Here is an 18885-nt window from a genome sequence, read left to right as displayed (position 1 = left end):
TTTGGCCCTCACAAAAAAAAGTTTGGGCACCCCAGCTCTATGCCAATTCTTTGTATCTGTTGCAATATACTGCCACCTCTTGGACAGAACACATATTGCAATAAAAACTTTAGCCGTTTAATTTGAATATTTAAACCAAAAGATTGCAAACCTTTAAAATAACAACAAATATATACATTTTGAAAAATCATATTGTAAGTTCTTGTGTTAAATCAGCTGAGAGATAAATTATTCATCAGAATTAAATTGTTACATCAGAATTCATAGTAATACATTTGTGGTTAAAACTTATTTTTATGACGCCATCTATATTAATTTCTTTTTGTGTGTGTGTGTGTGTGTGTGTGTGTGTGTGTGTGAGTGTGTATGTGTGTGTGTGTGTTGTTTAAAAAAATCAACACTTGTGTATATAACGCGTTATGTAGTTTTGCTGCAAGGAAAACCACATTTCCCAGAAGGCAGCCTTCCGGATGTTTTCCGCACAGCTTCCGGTTCATGTCAAGGGCAAAATTATCACATGTACAGAAGCGACTCCGTCTTTAATCCGGTGTGTTAGTGTTTTTAGATATTTAGGTGTGTAAAATGGAAGGATTCGGCTCTGATTTCTCCTCGGGCTCCTCGTCTGGTAAAATGGACACTGGCACAATTATGGAGCAGGTCAAAGTTCAGATTGCTGTTGCAAACGCGCAAGAGCTGCTGCAGGTTAGTGACTTTAACCTCTGAACAAGTTAAACAGTGTTATAGTCAGTGTATCTGAATGTGGTCGATGGTGCTTAAATAGTTTAATATATTCATTCAAATGTAGATGTTTAATCCATTTGATATACTTTGGAGTATCATGAAGCGCCATGGCATAGTACAGTAATGGTATAACATGTATCACCACTGTATACATCAGGGATGTCCAAACCCGGTCCTGGAGAGTTTAGCTCCAACCCTAATCAAACACACCTGAACCAGCTAATTAAGCTCTTACTAGATACTCTGGAAATGTCCAGGCTGGTGTGTTGGAGCTAAACCAAGCAGGACCCTCCTTGACCGAGTTTGGACACTCCTGGTATACATGTACAAAATGATATAGTATTTTAGACATATACTATGATAATTAAAAGATTTATGATCACAGTAATGGTTATGGTAAGTTGTGTTATTGAACAAGTAACAATATTAGCCTACTGAGGTAATATTTGAAGTCGAAGACAACCAAGGTACATGTCTGACAAAACGATGGCAGTATTTTTTGGAAGTACCTTTTAGTGCCATGTATATTTTAATATACAATGTAGTACTTTTTTTCCCCTTGAAAGTTTATTGAAACAGTTTTATATACTACTTAAGTAACATACTAAAAAGAAGTCTGTTGAATTGTAGTCTTAATTTTACTCACTTGTTTACTTGTTTTAGATAAAATGTTAACCTTAAAAGCTGTTTTTAATTTGATGTATTTTATCTGTCATTGTTGATGTCTTTATTGTTGTGGAAATGTGTTCGTTATATACTGATTTTTATTATTTTGCCATGAAACTGCCATTGAAGCTAATATAGCAATAAACTCTAAACTCCCCTTTTCTCTTATAAAACTCTGTAAATGTATAAAGGTCAACAATTTTGATCATCTGTGCCCACAAAGGTCGTCATAAACAGTAGTTTGTAGAGAAGGTAGTTTCACCACTTTTTCCTTTATTTACCCAATGCAGTGGATAAAACTGAAGTCCTGAGACATTAGCATAAAAGAGTGCGAAAAAATAAACTTTGACATGAGTGCATTGCAAAATAAATGTACTATTTAGGGCTTACATTTCAGTACCATCTATATTTTAATATACAGTGTTGTACTTTTTTTTCCCCTTGAAAGTTTATTGAAACCATTTTATATACTGAAGTAACATACTAAAAAGAAGTCTGTTGAATTGTAGTCTTAGTTCTACTTATTTGTTTACTTGTTTTAGATAAAAATGTTGTCACAATTTAAACATGTGTTCCCTCAAATATATAGTTTTCCCTAGGGATGCTCGGATCAGGATTTTTGGAGGTAACACTAAGTCCTGATTCCTCGTCATGGTTATTGGCCAATACCATGTACCGATTCTGATGCTTCAAGCTTTATATAATTGCATACAGCACATTTTACCTCTAAGTACGATACTTAAGTGGAGATCTCTCCTTTCCTAAGAGAATAACTGAAGAATGTTGCATATAATTTGTCAAACATGTCTCTTATAACTATTTAGTGTGGACACATCATGGTCAGAAGCAGCTTTACAGTAAATAATAGATATGATATAAAAAAATTGATAATAAAAATCACTAACAAAGCAATTTATAAACGAGAGAAGAATTCAACGTGTCTCATTTAGGATAAAGTTTGGAGTGCATATTTGATTCATAAGAAGTTACAATGGATCTTCCTCTGCTTGTAAACCCGTAAACGAACATTTGCGATCGGTTGATATGATTTGCGAATACCGATCAAGTCATAAAATGTGATTATTGGTGGATACCGATCTCCGGCCGATTGATCAGAGCATCCCTAGTTTTCCCCTCAGTTTAAACGGGTTTTAACTCTTATTAGAAAACTCTAATTACTGAATAGTTTGCTCATTTTCATTAAATCCAGCGAAAATAAGTCATTTAAGTAAATTCGGTCACTGCTTTTAGCTAAATCTGAGCAATCAACCAAGATTTTTTTGGGGGGAGTTTTTTCCTAAGATAATAAATAATGGCTATGATGATTTGCTAAATAGTTTCTTTACCTGCAACCTGGGAAAAAACTGTTACAACATGGCAGATATTTAATAAAATGAGCAAATAATTTGCTTTCAACTAGGGAAGATTTAATTATAATAAAATCCTGACATAAGGAGCTAATTTGTTGCCACTTGCTGTTTTTTGTCAGTGTTTCCAAAGTAAAAATGTTTTTGAAAGCCCTTATTGTTGTTGTTTTTTCTGTATGACGCTAGATATGACTTTCACAAAAATACCAAACGTTGCATAGAATATTTTAACAACTTTTTTTTGTCTTGAATCGCAGAGAATGACGGATAAATGCTTCAAAAAGTGTATTGGCAAGCCAGGAAGCACACTGGACAACTCCGAACAGGTAAAAACGTTTCTTCATATTACATTACATTCCATGTATTTGAGAAAATAGCATCTAAGCCAACACTTTTGCTTTATTTAGAAATGTATCGCCATGTGCATGGACCGCTATATGGATGCATGGAACACGGTCTCACGGGCTTACAACTCCAGATTACAGAGGGAACGGGCACACATTTGATGTGCAGATGGAATCTGGTGCTACCTCGATATCACCTGAGTCCTCAGGTAGAGATGTCTGGTCTCTAAATGTACAACAAGTGTTGTGTAGACTCGGCTCTCTTACCGTGCAACAACAGCAATAGAAGGAACCAGGTGGTTGGATTTAGACTACATGGACATTTTTCAGGATGTTTTGTTCTTATATATAGAATATCTGTTTAATCAGTCAAAAATTATTATTATTTTTGGGATTAAAGACGAGATAGGGTTTTGATTTTCTGTTCAGTTTAAATGCGATGCAAAAATTCTGACTCCTCCCCCGTATGTTGTTATCCATTCATCAAGCAGCCAATCAAAATTCGACGTGTCATCTGTCTGTCTTTTGTCGTTAGGTGGATGTTACTGCGTTCCCTGAGGGAAGGGCTCACTTTACCACCTCTATTCCACAAACCTAGTTTTTCTCCCACAGGGGCAGATTTCAGAAGCGTCTTTGTTGCAAAAATTGTCGCTTATTCACCACGAGCGACCAAACAGTGCTTCTTACTTACCTCTAAAGTACAAACTACAATTGTCGACCCGGGAGTGTCTTTTTTGTCAGTACAGTAGGGGGGTTGTTTAAACCACAAACCTTTGTAAAAGTCATCTCCTTTGTGTACAGTCATGTCAAAGTTCCCAGTTTCCTTTAAGTTGTGAGACACAAACTCCACCAAGACAAGTCCAGACAGATGCGACGCCACCAAGTTGTTTTTACGGAATGCAAATAAATACCATCAAATCAGTCCATTTGTTTATTGATGTTTTTGTTGCATTGAAAAACAAAATCAAGGTTAACAGATTTAGCACCATTTGTTGATATTTGAACCGAAACACTCTGTACATAAACTTCTGTTGCCTTCTCAGAGTGTTCCACGTGGGGCGCTATTGCATATATTTCCACAAACTGTCTTCTTCTACGGTCTGGTCAAGTGCTGTCATTGCTGAGCAACAGTTTGTTCATATTTATCGTAATTAGTTTTGAAGCTCTGCAGTTGAAATGAGAAAGGTGACCGAGGAGTACTCCAAACCAGTCAGCTTTTGGTAATGGATATTTATACGTATTATGAAAGCTGAATAAATAAGCTTTTGTTTGGTGTGTCCTTTATCAGTGTAAGACTGGTGCCCAAACTCGGTCCTGGATGGCCGGTGCCTTGCATAGTTAAGCTCCCACTTCTTTTGACATGCCTATCTGGAGGTGTGTTTCTCAACCACGTTCCTGAAGGCCCACCAGCACTGCATGTTTTGGATGTCTCCTTTGTCACACCCATTACAGGTCTTTCAGTCTCTGCTAATGAGCTGATGATTGGAATTAGGTGTGTTTGGTTAAGGAGACATGGAAAATGTGCAGAGCTGGTGGTCTTCCGGGAACATGGTTGAGAAACAATGAGCTAGTATACCTAGAAAGAGCTTGATTAGCTGGTTCAGGTGTCTAATTGAGGTTGGAACAAAAATATGAAGAACACTCCTGGATGGAGTTTTGGAAATTGATATTTATACATCATATGAAAGCTGAATAAATAAGCTTTTGTTTGGTTTATCCTTTGTCAGTGTAAGACAGGTGCCCGCACTCGATCCTAGAAGGCCGGTGCCTTGTATAGTTTAGTTCCCACTTTCTTTAACACACCTGTCTGGAAGTTTCTAGTACAGTGTTTCTCATCCACGTTCCTGGAGTACCACCAGCACTTCATGTTTTGGATGTCTCCTTAGTCTGTCACACCTATTACAGGTCTTTCAGTCTCTGCTAATGAGCTGATGATCTGAATCGGGTGTGTTTGGTTAAGGAGACATGGTGAATGTACAAAGCTGGCGGTTATCTAGGAACATGGTTGAGATACAATTTTCTAGTATACTTAGAACTAACTTGATTAGCTGGTTTAGTTGTGTCTAATTGAGGTTGGAACTGAAATATGCAGGACAGTGGCCCTCCAGGATCAGGTTTTGGTAATTGATATTTATACATCATATGAAAGCTGAATAAATAAGCTTTTGTTTGGTTTATCCTTTATCAGTGTAATACAGGTGCCCAAACTTGATCCTAGTGGGCCGGTACTTTGTATAGTTTAGCTCCCGCTTTCTACAGCACACCTGTCTGGATGTTTCTAGTACAGTGTTTCTCAACCACGTTCCTGGAGGACCACCAACACTTCATGTTTTGGACGTCTCCTTAGTCTGTCATACCCATTACAGGTCTTTCAGTCTCTGCTGATGTGCTGGTGATCTGAGTCTAGAGTGTTTGGTTGAGGAGACATGGAAATGTGCAGAGCTGGTGATCTTCCAGGAACGTGGTTGAGAAACACTGTTCCAGTATACCTTGAAAGATCTTGATAAGCTGGTTCAGGTGTGTCAAATTGGGGTTGGAACTAAAATATGCAGGACAACAGCCCTCCAGGATCGAGTTTTAGGCATCCCTGGTGTATAACAATGTGTGGTTGAGATGCAACTACAAAATTTGGAATCTGAGAGTTCAAAATCACTTTAAAGTTGTCAAAATGAAGTGCTTAGCAATGCATGTTACTAATCAGAAATTGAGGTTTGTAATATTTACAGTAGGAAATTTAAACATATCTTCATGGAATATAATCTTCAATCGATAATATACTAGTGGATTTTGGCATAAAAGAAAAATCAATAATTTAATAGATTTTGGCTATTATCAACAAAAATACCCATGGCACTTAAGACTGGTTTTGTGGTCCAGGGTCACTTATAGGACTCTTTATCTCTTGAAATCTAAATTTATCAACAAAATCCAAATGTCGTCCCATTTTGTCCTCCACCGCAATAAAAACTGATTTTCAATTACTCTTATTTTACACACAGCCGTGTTGGTTGCACTCAGCCCCACATAGAATTTGCACGCTTCAGAAGGGGTGCATCTCTACTGACTTTTCCCTCAAAATGCATATCAATAAATAAATATTTTGACAGTACTGTGTGGACTTGTTGGTAAAGTCATCCATTTGAGCTTCATGCGATTTCTTCAGTTGAGAGACCTCAATTGTTACCTATGAGAAAGATCGGCATTTCCAGTGTCCACATTTAAAAAAGGAGGTGTATAGATATCCATTCTCTGACTGCCGTTGCCCGCATGTAAACTCCTGGGAAGCCAATTCGACCACAGCCATGACCCCAACTGGTCACCCCAGCCAGGAACCACCGTCCCAAGGTTTCACGGCACACTAGGGGACCCCCTGAATCTCCCTGCAGAAGAAGAGAAGACCACTACGCTCACTGGAAGCAAGGTATGACATTTAAAGACATCTACTGTAACCTGAAGGATATGGTTGAATTACATTGGGCTGTGTTGCGTAATCAGCTTAAGAGTCACTGGATTTTTAAGGTAAGAAAAAAAGTCTTGGAGCATTAAGTATCAGGTAAGTGCAGCCGTGCTTCAGAAAAAGTGATTCAGATTCCTCCAACGCAATCTCACGGCAATTCGTAACTTTTTGATTTAGTGGCTAATTCGCATGAATTTGTACAATTTAGTACGATTTGCTCATCAACCAATGACAGTTGGGGTTAGGGGTCGGGTTGGGTGCCACGCCTCCTTTTTAAAATCCTACATTTTCAAACGACTGAACTCATACGAATTCATACAAATTAGCCACAAAACTGACAAAACGCAAAATACTTACGTTTTCTCGTGAGATCAGACTGGATTCCTCCTACATGAAGGAAAGTATGCACAACCCTTTTTTCCCTATGATGGCATTCATAAACGTATATTGGATGCTATAAGCACAAACTCACCAAACATGTGTCTCTTTGTCCTTCCATATAGCCAGCACACATCATGTTGTCGGTAAGTTCAGCACCATAAGCCCGCTGGCAGTCCGACTGATCAATAACACCGACCTGTGCTTTTTGCAGCAAATTTGTAATCATACCTATGTGGGATCAACAGATGTGTCAGATTGGATCTTGCCAAACAGAAGCAGTTGCCTATGTATTTTAGGTTAAGTTACACTTAACCAAATCCTAATTCATTTGTCCCGACATACCCATAATCAGTATCATCAACCATCAAATGTATTGAGGTTCATTTGAGTCTAATCACAGCCCTCTTTTTAAACAGACAAGGTAGTTCCCAAACTTTAAAGTCAGCATGAACCAGACAGCAGCTGCGACATTTGGTGTCCGTTCATGTTAAATAAACAATGTAAAGATCCCAAACTCACCATCCTCCCTCACAGCGCCCCATCCAATAATGTAGCATTCCATAGATTTGATGAAGCTGTGCCAGGGAGAAGGCAAACACACAGTCTGGATGGTGTAGGATTTGGGGGCAGGGATGGAAATTTCCACCAGAGCCACATCCAAGTCCATGGTGCTGCTATTGAAAGCAGGATGAGGGATGATCCTTTGCACTGGAATCACCAGAGCACCCAACCCAGACCAAATGACCGAGCCTAGACTAACCGTCCAACCAGCAGGATTCAGGTCACTATTAACAAAACACACGAAAAAAAAAAACTAAACATTCCCTGTTCATTTTTTTCTATGCCTGAAACAGATCATGCTGGATAGGTGTTCTACCCTCTGAAGCAGTGAGCGGCGGTTAGGAGCCATTTGCAGTGGATAAGTGTCGCTCCACAGCGATGAATGCGTTGGTACTGCAGACTGCCCACCCATGGCCATTCACCTCGCCGGGCAGTGACACCACCAATAATCCTCTCCTGGGTCACTGCTGGACGATTCCCACAGTCTGCAAAGAAAAGAGGTGACTGATATTCTTGTTGCTCTAGTTATTTCAATGCACCTTAGTCAGGGTTGATGCCATTTTCACCTTAAGGCTGTAAAGGATACATTGCTGTTGACTGGATGACACAACACTAAAAATATGCCCTTTCGGATATTTTACACTGTACAAAAGAACTCCGGGTTGTTGCCAGCCTTTGATTTGGAAATCTACCTTCAATGGCTACCCTTCATGTCAAGTTAGATATGGTATCTAGCCTGACACTGAAGGTGTCTGCAAAAGCTGCTTCACCAAAGCTTTATTAATGTGGGTGCAAACCAACTTATGTGCACAATCCTACAATCAACCCTGGATGTGCCTTTCCATAGGATTCTGTTCAAACCCTGCTCCAACAAACCTGTTTTCAATTATTAAAGGGTTCATTCATTCATTTTCAACCGATTTGTCCAGGGCGGGGTCACGGGGGGAGCAGTCTTAGGAGAGAACCCCAGACTTCCCTCTCCCCAGACACTTCCTCCAGCTCCTCCTGGGGGGGATCCTGTGGCGGTCCCAGGCCAGCCGAGAGACTTAGGGCGTACTCACACTATGTACAGTTGCCTTGAACCGGGCCAAAGCACGCTTGTCCCGTCTCCCGTCTCCCCCGATGGCCCGCACTCACATTACATTCGAGCCTGGGCACGTTTACGTCATTGATGATGCGCTGTTCAGTATTAGTAAGTGCTTTTGCGCAGCACAGTAGAGATTTCTTCAGTTATATCATTTAAGTCGTTCAATATGCAGTGACACGCAGTCAAATATTTCGTCAAATAGATCAGCCACTTTATCATAAAGTGCTCGTGCTGCAGGAATTAAGAGGTTTCCTTAAGGAGCAGCTGTGGTGCAGTGAGGCATTTCCGTCTTTAATAATCTACGACAGTTTGCGTTCATTGAACAGTACGAATGATTAATTAACTCATATCAAACAGTCCCTTAAAACTCATATCTCGCTTTCAGTTTCGGGCTCTTGCACGCTTTGCACTCACACACGCGCGTACCGCACCTGAGCCCAAGTGAACCGTGCTTTGGCACATCCCTTCCAACTAGGCCAGGGCCAGCCAAGGGAACCGTGCCTGAGCCCGATTCAGAGCACTCACACTTCTGAAACGATCTGGGAAATGGGCCTGGGCACGCTTCGGATAGCATAGTGTGAGTACGCCCATAGTCCCTTCAGCATGTCCTGAGCCTTCCCTGAGTCCTCCTCCCAGTGGGACATGTCTGGAACACCTCCCTAGGCAGGCGTCCAGGACATCCGAAACATTGTATTAAAGGTTTAACTCTAATTAAAATTCTGTTATCAATTACACATTCTCAAGTTAATCCAATCCTCCCAAATACTTTGTTCATCTTGAGAACACAAAAATTAAAATATTTTAAATGAAATCTGTTGACAGACCTCTCAGATTTCTTCTAAAATACCTTCATTTGTGTTCCCAAGGTGAACAAATGGGTTTTGAACAATGTGAGGGTGATCAATTAATAACGGATTAATTTTTGGTGTGAACTAATCCCTTTAGGTCAGGGGTACCCTATCTTTATCCTGCATAGTTTACCTCTTACCCAAGTCAGACACACCTGAGCCAGGTCACCAAGCTCTTACTGAGCTTGCTAGAAACATCCCGGAAGGTGTGTTGAAGCAAGTTGGAGCTAAACTCTGCAGGACACCGACTCTGATTTTAGACACCCCAGCTTTAAGTACTTCAGTGTATTTGATTAGGGCTGGAGCAAAACTTTCCAGAAAGATCTCCAGGAGGAGCATTGGGCACCCTCATGGTAGATTACTGAATAGGGATTATTTACCACAGTTTTTCTCATCTGCTTCATTGGGGCAGTCGATGACTCTATCACACTCTGGGTTTATCTTGCTGATGCACATGCCTCTGCCACAGTTATAATTGACACTGCAGTTCCCAAGAGCAGGGATGTAGTCACTAGTGGTGAGCTCAGAGGAAGGATTTGCAGCTTTCACATGGTGAGCCTCGGTGGTCGTGACACTAGGGACAGTGGGGTTCTCCTGGAATGCTGGTGCAGTTTTGGTGTAGCTCACAATCCAGTTGCGGAGCTTGGTGACACGGGAATAGACCCCAGGCTTATTGATCTGTGCACATCCCACTCCCCAGCTCACTATTCCTGCTAGGAAATAGCGCCCAGCGGCCACCTCACATGCCAGAGGGCCTCCAGAGTCTCCCTGAAGGCACATTTAAAACCATTGAACAATCAATTAAGAAAACCTCTTTAAAAATCGAATAATTTAGCTGACTCTTACCTGACAAGAGTCCACCTTGCCTTGAAGAAAACCAGCACACATCATATTTTGTGTAAGCGCTCCTCTGTATACAGATGACTTGTTGCAGACTTTCGAGTCAATGATCTTCACGATTGCCTTCTGTAATGTGGAAGGCACTTCAGCTGCTCGGGCACAAAAGGGTCAAGTCTTAAAAGAGGTTAAATATAGCAGTGTTTCCCAACCCTGTTCCTGGAGGCACACCAACAGTACATATTTGGGTTGTCTTCCTTACCTAACCCAGGTCTTGGAGGTTCTTCTAATGCTCTGCTGAGTTGATTCAGGTGTGTTTGGTTAGGAAGAGGGTGAAACTGTGTACTGTTAGTGTGCCTTCAGGAACAGGGTTGGGAAACACTGGTCCATAGTAGGCAAACGTTGAACCCATTTAGGGGCTGTTTACACTACAACAGAGGTGCCCAAACTCAATCCTGGAGGGCTGGTATCCTGCATATTTTAGTTCCAACCCCAATTATACATGCCTGAACCAGCTAATCAAGCTCTTTTTTAGGTATACTAAAACTTCCAGGCAAGTATGTTAAAGGAAGTTAGAGCTAAACTATGACTATGAACTATAAACTATGAGTTTGGACACCCCTGCACTACAACATTTTTAGCCAAAACAGAATACTTTTAATACATTTTGTCTGTTTATTTACAGTTTTTTGGACTGAAAATGCAATTTTCTTTGTTTAAACAATGCTACTGTTGTGCCTGTGTGACACTTGAAAATGAACGTCTTTGAAAAGGACCGTCATGTGCATGCATGCATAGTATGGCGAAGTATGTGGTATTGTTAGAGTTGTAGCTGCTCAACGCTTCATCAGCGAAGTGTGAATTTACTTCACATTAAAAAAAAAAGCTGGCAGCTAGCTCTCTGCAACTCTCACATGGTCGCCCACTTAAGGTAAGCAGGGCTGTGCCTGGTCAGTACCTGAATAGGTGGCCACATGGGAAAGCTAGGTTGCTCCTGGAAGTGGTGTTAGTGAGGCCAGCAGGGAGCATTCAACCTGCAGTCTGTGTAGGTCCTAACGCCCCAGTATAGTGAAGGGCACTCTATACTGCTCAGTGAGCACCGTCTTTCGGACGTTAAACCGAGGTCCCGACTTTCTGTGGTCCCAGGATCCCCTTCGAAAAAGAGTTGGGGTTTAACCCTGGCATCCTGGGCAAATATTTGCAAACTGCCCTTTGTCCATCATGGCCTCCTAACCATTCCCATATTATAATTGGCTTCATCACTCTGTCTCCTCTCCACCAATCAGCTGGTTTGTGGTGTGCAGTCTGGTGCAATATGGCTGCCGTCGCGTCATTAAGGTGGATGCTGCGCATTGGTGGTAGATGAGGAGATTCCCCCAATGCGTAAAGCGCTTTGAGTGGAGACTGTTCTTATAGACACAACAAATTCTACATAGGCACAAGTGTCGAGCAACCAACAACACTTAACTATAAAATTCAGTGCTGATCCAGTTCAGTCAGCACAGAAATCATTTAGTTTTCCACTGTGGTGCTGAAAATGGAACTCTTTGGAATGTAATAATCCAAATCTGTCAGTTGTTACCTTGGTTTCGTAAAGGCTCGTACACACCGGGACGCTTTTTGTTTGCGTTTATTGTCAGCGTTTTACGAGACATTAGATGGCGCTACACAACTTTAAGCTTCTGACACCCCACTTATAACACAAAAGAGGAAAAGAGGAAGTTCACATGCTTGTTGTTAAAGTTACTGGTGACTCGAACAAGCATGGATGGTTCAAGTAGCAGCTCCAGCTCTAGTGATGAAGAAATGATTATTGTTCACCAGAGCAATAAGCAGCTCCTAGTTCATATCACCTTTGGGCATCATTTTTAGTGTGCGCTCGCAATGACAGTTTTGCGCTTGAGCGCCTCCAAGTGCTGTTTACTGTAACTTCAGCAGCTCCGTGCACGTGAACAAAAGTGCCAATCTGATTGGAGAGGAAGGTTTTGACGCAGGGCGTCAAAACAAAAAAATGAGCATCAGGCGTTTTTTTTTTTTAATTACGCTTTTGCGGCTGGCGTTGGTATGCACGATCACATTGGCACCCTTTATTTAGTCACGAGGCATTAAACTTTGACAGAAAATGTTAGCAAAAAGCAAGCCGGTGTGCACGGGCCTTAAGAGTAATGATGATCGGATGAATCGGCTTTTGAGACTTACTTTGTTGAATAACAAAAAATAAATGAATAAATATTGCTCTTCTGTCTATCTGACTATGGAGAAACTGGCAAAGTCTGGTGCTCTAATAATTCAGCACAGTTGTCTACCATGCCTAGAAATCTGGCCTGAGAATGGTTTGTTATTGTGCACATCATTCCAGACTCATGTGAACACACAACTAGCTGACTGTACCTGACTGTTCTTAGATGTGATAGTGGAAAGGCAGCTAAGGTGACAGCGCGAAATTCAGGCCTGGCATTAATACTGCGTTTTTGGCCATTTTTTTAATTGTCTAAACATGAATAATTTTAGATGTGATACTTTTTCTAAATACAAAGGAATGATTTTTCAGTATCCAGCTACATCATTATTGCATACATTTAGCCTTGGACAGGAAAACAGTGCCTGGTTGACATGTAAAATGACCAGGTGTGGTTTAGTTAAGGTTTATCTGAGAGTAAAAGTAAAGCCAAAAAAATTGTCAGATGTTTCAGCATCAAACATACTCACTTGTGTACTGATTAAGAGCTCCCCAACCAGATACTATGCAGTTCTGCCCAGGAGTGAAAACATGAGAGGATGATGGTATACAGACTGGTTGAACGTAATGGCTGAACTTCAAGGGTGTTTCCAGCTCCAGTACGGTCACATCACTGTCAGTGGTCATGGGGTCGTATTTTGGAGACATAACCAGGGACTTGATGTTTACTATGAAGGCTTCAGCCTCCGCACCGCTGACTTGGTTGGCACCCACAAGAGCTGTCCAGTCTTTTGGGTTGTTTTCTCTTTGGTATATAAGGAAAAGTTGTTTAGTTGTAGATCAGTGCCCCAGTAACGGATTGATGAAGATTTTATAGAAATGTTTCTTTACACTTCAAAACAATGGGCGGCGCTGACGAGCCAGCGGCTGTTGACGATGGATGCTCCACAGGTATGGCGGCCACGTAGTCTGAGACTGACCTGCCAAGGGAACTCCCCGTGCCGGGTGTTTTCACCTCCCACAATACGGTTAGACATGACTGGACGAGTTCCACACGCTACATTGAAACAACTGTTAGCAATCAAAGATTTACCTGAAGAAAATGTGAAAGCACCACATGCCAAAACTATGCTAGGTTTGTGTGGTTGCCCAGCAAACATTTGTGTGTGTGTGTTAACTAGGAGTTGAATAGATAGATTGGCTAAAACAAATCTGAGCTGTCTGTAATCTAATAAATGTCTAACAACAGTCTGAAAATAGACTAGTTATTAAGCTAGAACATTGCTTGCTATGGGGAATTAGGGACCTTTCAAATTTTCTTTTAAAAGATCTTAAATTGTGCTCTGAAGATGAACAAAGGTTTAAAATGATATGACGGCAAGTTATTAAAGACCTAATTTTCACTCTTGGGTGCACTTTTTAATCATGTTATTTTATACTGTTTTTTTTTCACCATTGAAATTTCATCAGTGGCAAAAACATGCAAAAAGGCATACCAGACTTGAGTTACTGTGATATGCCTTAAGAATTACCACTAAAAACATTCCTCTCATAAACTTTTAAACTGTTTTGAGACTGTCAAATCAGTAAACACACCCTTTATTTTAGGTCAAAAGGTAGCCCTGGCAACAAAACCAGTCTACTGATGGACCGGTAAATTTGTAGAAATAGCCAAATATACAATGTATGAGTCAAAACTAGCATTTTCTTACTTTATTTTATGCCAAAAATCATTAGAATATTAGGTAAGGATCACCGTCTGTGAAGACTTTTTGTCATTCTTCAACTGTAAATATATCAACTTGACCCGTCATATTCCAGGTTTTCAATAGTTGTATCGCAACCAAATATTGTCCAATCTTAACAAACAATACATCAAGAGAAATCTTATTTATACAGCCTTCTAATGACAATTCAAGGACTGGTTTTGTCATCCAGGGTCATATATATATATATATATATATATATATATATATATATATATATATATATATATATATATATAAAGGTATATATATATATATATATATATATATATATATATATATATATATATATATATATATATATATATATAAAGGTATATATATTGGTATATATAGTATATAAAATATATAACTTATAGCAAGCTTAAGTGTTGGAGTAATAGCTAACGATAGAATATAATGAAACTTACAGCAAAAGGTTTCATCTGAACCATCAGTGCAGTCCGTTATGTAGTCACATTCGGGATTCAGCTTAGTGATGCACTCGCCATTGTCGCAGGTAAACGTGCTATCAGGACATTTACCTTGCATAAAAGAGAAAGGCATCTGAGCACACTGAGCTTTCAATAAACCTTTAGTAATTTTGTATATATAATCAAAGTTGTCATACTTATGTCATTCCCGATCTCGTAAAATGACTTTCCACTGGCTCCTGATATAAGAAAACAAAGAACGATCAAAATAATGCTATTAAGCCTAAAGTGTATTTTTCCACATTTTTATGCGTTCAAGTGGGTCTGCATACCATGCGCAATACACAATTCATAATTGGAACCGTAGCATGCACATATATTACGCTTTGAATTGTTTTTGCAGTACCTAACGAGTCCACAAGGTGTCAACACTGAACCAGGCATTTCTTTAACATCTGATGGTGAACAAACAAACTACTGAAGACAGCAAAAACAAATGTTCATCCCACTAAGCAATTTTGTGTCTAATAGACATCTAATAAATGTATAAACATACACGTCTTGCCTATATTTGGTATGTCAACTAGTATTTTGACGTCAGCCTGGTGTGTCCCGAAAGATACGTGTAAAAAACTACACATAGGGATTCATTGACATTTTTTTTCTTTTTGAGAAAAATGGCATACCGAGAAGGACGATGCCACTGATCTCCCCATATTCTGGAACAACAATGTGTTTCCCATTCAGAAGAGCCTTTAATCCATTGCGTAGGATGTCTTGAACGAAACTCTGGCTGTACCCCTGAATTTGAGAGACCCGGAAGATTAAACGAATTGTGGTCATCACATTTGAGTTGATATTCCTAAAAGATATCACAAATGTCCAATCAAACACCAACATTCATATTAACGCAATTCTCCACCTTGCTTCACACAGTTATAAAACATATACCTACCCGTACGCCACTATCTGGCAGTCGATAAAATGACTGGCCACTCCAGAGGCGGTAAAGATGTTCTTGATCTGTAAAACAATAAAAACACAAGTAGATATCAGTTTGCAACCTGCAACACGACGCATTACTTTCGTGCAAGTAACTAGTCATACCTTTTCTTTCAGAGTTGCGGACAAAACTAGTGAAAATCCGGACGTTTTATCTTGGAGGTCTGCATTATAACGGAGTCCTTGCAATTCCACCGTGTCCATAAAATAATGCTCCTCTTGAATTAAGTACGCTAAACAAGTAAATCAAAGTTGGTTCAACAATATCATTACATTTTAATTCAGAAGGCATGCAGAGATGAATAGATCAGCCTACCTGTCATGAAACCCACAGCCGCCCCAACTACGAACAGAATTAGCGCAGCGGCTATTGTCATACATTTGCAGGTAGAGAGGTGAGCTGGCCGTGGATCACCCTCGGGCCACTTTTTCAAGTCTTTCTTCTCCATTTCAGTCTAGACAAAGACCTGCAACACAACCTGGGGATCCAACCTGTAAAATACAAGGACACACAGAGGCAGGAATAACAGACATGTGACCAGGTAAAAACAAGAATTTAGTTTGTTATGATATCAAAAGCATTCATGGGTGAAAATCATCTCGTGAGACGCTAATGAATATTCGAATGTATGCGTTTTTTTTTGTTTTCGTGCTTACGATCTGTGTCACATATGAGCAAAAACTCGAAATTGGTTCACAACTGGCAGTGTAAACGGGGCCAAAGTGTTATTCACAGGTCATAGAAAAAGACAATACTAGGAGTGGTTCCGAGAAGCCAAAACAAACTATTATCAACGTTTTATCATAGATATATGAAGCCCGCTGCTTTATAAGGGGAAGATTTAGTTACTTTTCACTTTAGGCATGCTAAAGCCACAGCGTATCTATGATTACATGTGTGCACGTCAATGAAAACAATATACTGTAGCAACAATGTATGGCAATTAGAATTTGAAGTGCAAAACTATCATTTACATGATACTTGCCAACAGCAACAGAGTATCAAATAATGCTTTCAGAACACAGTTTAATAAAAAGAAATACAGTATATTCCAATTAAAACAAGGAAATATTGACTCCTTAAGGGATCTTTTCATCTTTTTACTTTTAGTAAAAGTATACTTAGTAATATTTTACTCTTTTATTTGTAAACTTGCTCATTTTTTGTTCTTTTTCAGAGGATATGTTTGTTTTTAATTAATACATATTATTTTATTTTTAAGAAAACTAAAACAATCTATAATTGTTCTTATTCTGTCATACACTAATATGTATGGTCTTGTTAAATATCAATAAAAAACTATAATATGCAATAAAATAACATCAAACAATCATATTTTGTTTATATTTTATATATTATCATTTAAAGCAATGTTATTTATTAAATTACTTCATTACAAACATACATAGTAATTAAAATAAGTGCAAACAGTTTATAAAACTGATGAATGAAAATTCGACTGCTGAACATTTGTGTAAATCACGCAAAATTGTATTGAACGATCCAACAGTAAACATTTACTTGATTTACAGTACAGCCATACATTACTCCTCTGAGGAACTCGATATAAAGCTTAAAACATGAATATTGCTGTCCATCAACTTCTTAAACATTTCTAGGACCAAAAAATAGGTTAGACGGTCACTCACTTACCGTTTTAGATAGCATTAGGGCTTTGGTTCATCTTTTCTTTACGTCCAAATAAACCGCGTGACAAGATTACAGACGAATATTGAATTCAGCACTGATGCGGTGGCTTGGATGTGGGCGTGGCTTTACGCAGGTGAAGGCAGAATCTCGTCTCTGATTGGCCAGTGCTTCCGCGTCCAGTGTCCACGTAAAACATAATCCTCGGTTATTTCTCAAAACGTTGTTTTAACACTTTTAAGGGATTTAAAGAAACATTAGACTGTTGCTCTTGGGAGGGGTTGAACATAATCCTAAACAAATCCACAAGCCAACTGTAAATAGTTGGACAGGTCCGAGCTAAAAGCCTAAGAAGTGCAGAAATTACCATTTGCCATATTTGCTAAAAACAATTTGGGATATATGTAGTTTTATCATCCATCTCTCAATGAATTACATTTAATATCCCTTTAATTTTCTAATATTTTTAATTGTATTTATATTTTAGCTGACATTAAAACAAATATAGACCAAATATAGCAATACTTCTTTTACCTCAGAGGTTTAATCTGCTGTGCAAAATCAAATGCAGTTTGCCTCACTAGACCACCTCTCCTCAGACTTCTACTGACCTGGAATAGTATTAAGAGTTGGCACGGCTTCAGACAGCGGCTCCTCTTACAGACCCCTCTAAAGTTAACCATCAGTTAACAGACCCTGAACCACTAGAACTGTGTTACCCAATAAAGCCCAGACTTGGGTGCCAGTGCACACACTGATAAAATCTGGAAAGTCCTGCTGTTCAAAAGAGCACCAGCCAGGCAAGACACACTGAGCCTTTCATTCATAACTGCTAGAAAACTGCCATCACAAATGGAGGGACCAGCAGAATCTCCATTACCTGCGTTAAATATCAGAGAGGAAACTTTACTGGAACTCACTAGTATATTGATGTACATTTAGTTTCCCACCTAAAGTAAATCCAGAAAGGTGACAAGCAGGTCTTTGTGGCTGTGCTAAGAAGCATGAATGGCAAATCTCAATCTGATAGTCTTCAAAACAAAAGCTCTTAGCGGGGAAAACTCTAGTTTCCAAGCTATAAGAGAAGGCTGTCCATATTTTATATTCAAGATCGCATGTGGCCAATTTGTAATGTAATTTTGTTACCTGTCTGAAAACAGTCAGTCATGCTACTTGATATTGCAAACTGGTGTTTAATAGTGACATTATCATAATTCAAGTTAGCATAATCATATATTTAAGGGCCACACCAAAGACAATACGATGTATAGTTAAAATTTCAATATGAAAGGATAGCAAGGTAAAGAGTTTTCAGAACAATTTTTCCTAAAGCAAAATGATTAAAAATGGCCAATCAGAATCACTTAGCGTTACAAAATTAAAAACGTTGCTTGTGATTTTAATGAAACATAACATTAGCGCCTGTTTGTGAGGATGCTAATATTTAGCATTATAATTTTTGGTGTGAACCAGGCTGCACGTTTTTCTAATTTACTTAATTAGATAATACATTAAATGCCTTGCACAAAGTGTCCTTGCATAAAGTTGATACATAATAAAAGCTCTATGTTATAACTATTATCATATA

The 18885-nt window shown here is 39.3% G+C and overlaps 2 protein-coding genes across 4 annotated transcripts; one reads left to right on the top strand and one right to left on the bottom strand.

Moving 5' to 3' along the window:
* The first annotated feature begins 437 nt into the window (after nt 1-437).
* Nucleotides 438-4040, top strand: timm13 (translocase of inner mitochondrial membrane 13 homolog (yeast)). Its single transcript, NM_001002465.2, is given in 3 exon segments — nt 438-702; nt 3032-3100; nt 3182-4040. Coding segments are annotated over 3 exon segments (288 nt in total). The 5' UTR covers nt 438-582; the 3' UTR covers nt 3281-4040.
* tmprss9 (transmembrane serine protease 9) lies at nt 4037-17399 on the bottom strand. 3 transcript variants are annotated; one of them, XR_015521700.1, is made up of 16 exons: nt 17304-17399; nt 15966-16141; nt 15755-15882; nt 15603-15670; nt 15334-15509; nt 14845-14886; nt 14645-14758; nt 13360-13525; nt 12999-13273; nt 10299-10441; nt 9833-10220; nt 7834-8002; nt 7476-7741; nt 7048-7184; nt 4667-6498; nt 4037-4530 (listed from the first exon to the last, which is right to left on the bottom strand). XR_015521700.1 is itself a non-coding variant. In XM_087303922.1 (15 exons), the coding sequence occupies exons 2-15, from the start codon at nt 16096-16098 to the stop codon at nt 6337-6339; spliced, it is 2367 nt and encodes a 788-aa protein (XP_087160048.1). In that variant the 5' UTR covers nt 16099-16141; nt 17304-17399; the 3' UTR covers nt 4037-6336. The 3 variants fall into 3 exon arrangements, 1 of the variants encoding a protein (XP_087160048.1); XR_015521701.1 differs by having other exon boundaries at nt 4037-5423; nt 5595-6498; XM_087303922.1 differs by having other exon boundaries at nt 4037-6498.
* Nucleotides 17400-18885: the final 1486 nt, after the last annotated feature.

The sequence above is a fragment of the Danio rerio genome, chromosome 22 (assembly GCF_052040795.2).
Source record: "Danio rerio strain M-AB ecotype USA chromosome 22, GRCz13ab, whole genome shotgun sequence".
NCBI lineage: Eukaryota > Metazoa > Chordata > Actinopteri > Cypriniformes > Danionidae > Danio > Danio rerio.
The sequence above is the reverse complement of the archived record's forward strand: the minus strand, read 5'-3'. Positions and strand labels throughout refer to the sequence as shown.

Coding starts and splice junctions, on each gene's coding strand:
- tmprss9 (XM_087303922.1), bottom strand. CDS start 16,098: ATGGAGAAGAAAGACTTGAAAAAGTGGCCCGAGGGTGATCCACGGCCA. Junction 10,221..10,298: donor GCAAGGTGGACTCTTGTCAG/GTAAGAGTCAGC, acceptor ATGTGCCTTCAG/GGAGACTCTGGAGGCCCTCT. Junction 8,003..9,832: donor AGCAGATGAGAAAAACTGTG/GTAAATAATCCC, acceptor TTTTCTTTGCAG/ACTGTGGGAATCGTCCAGCA.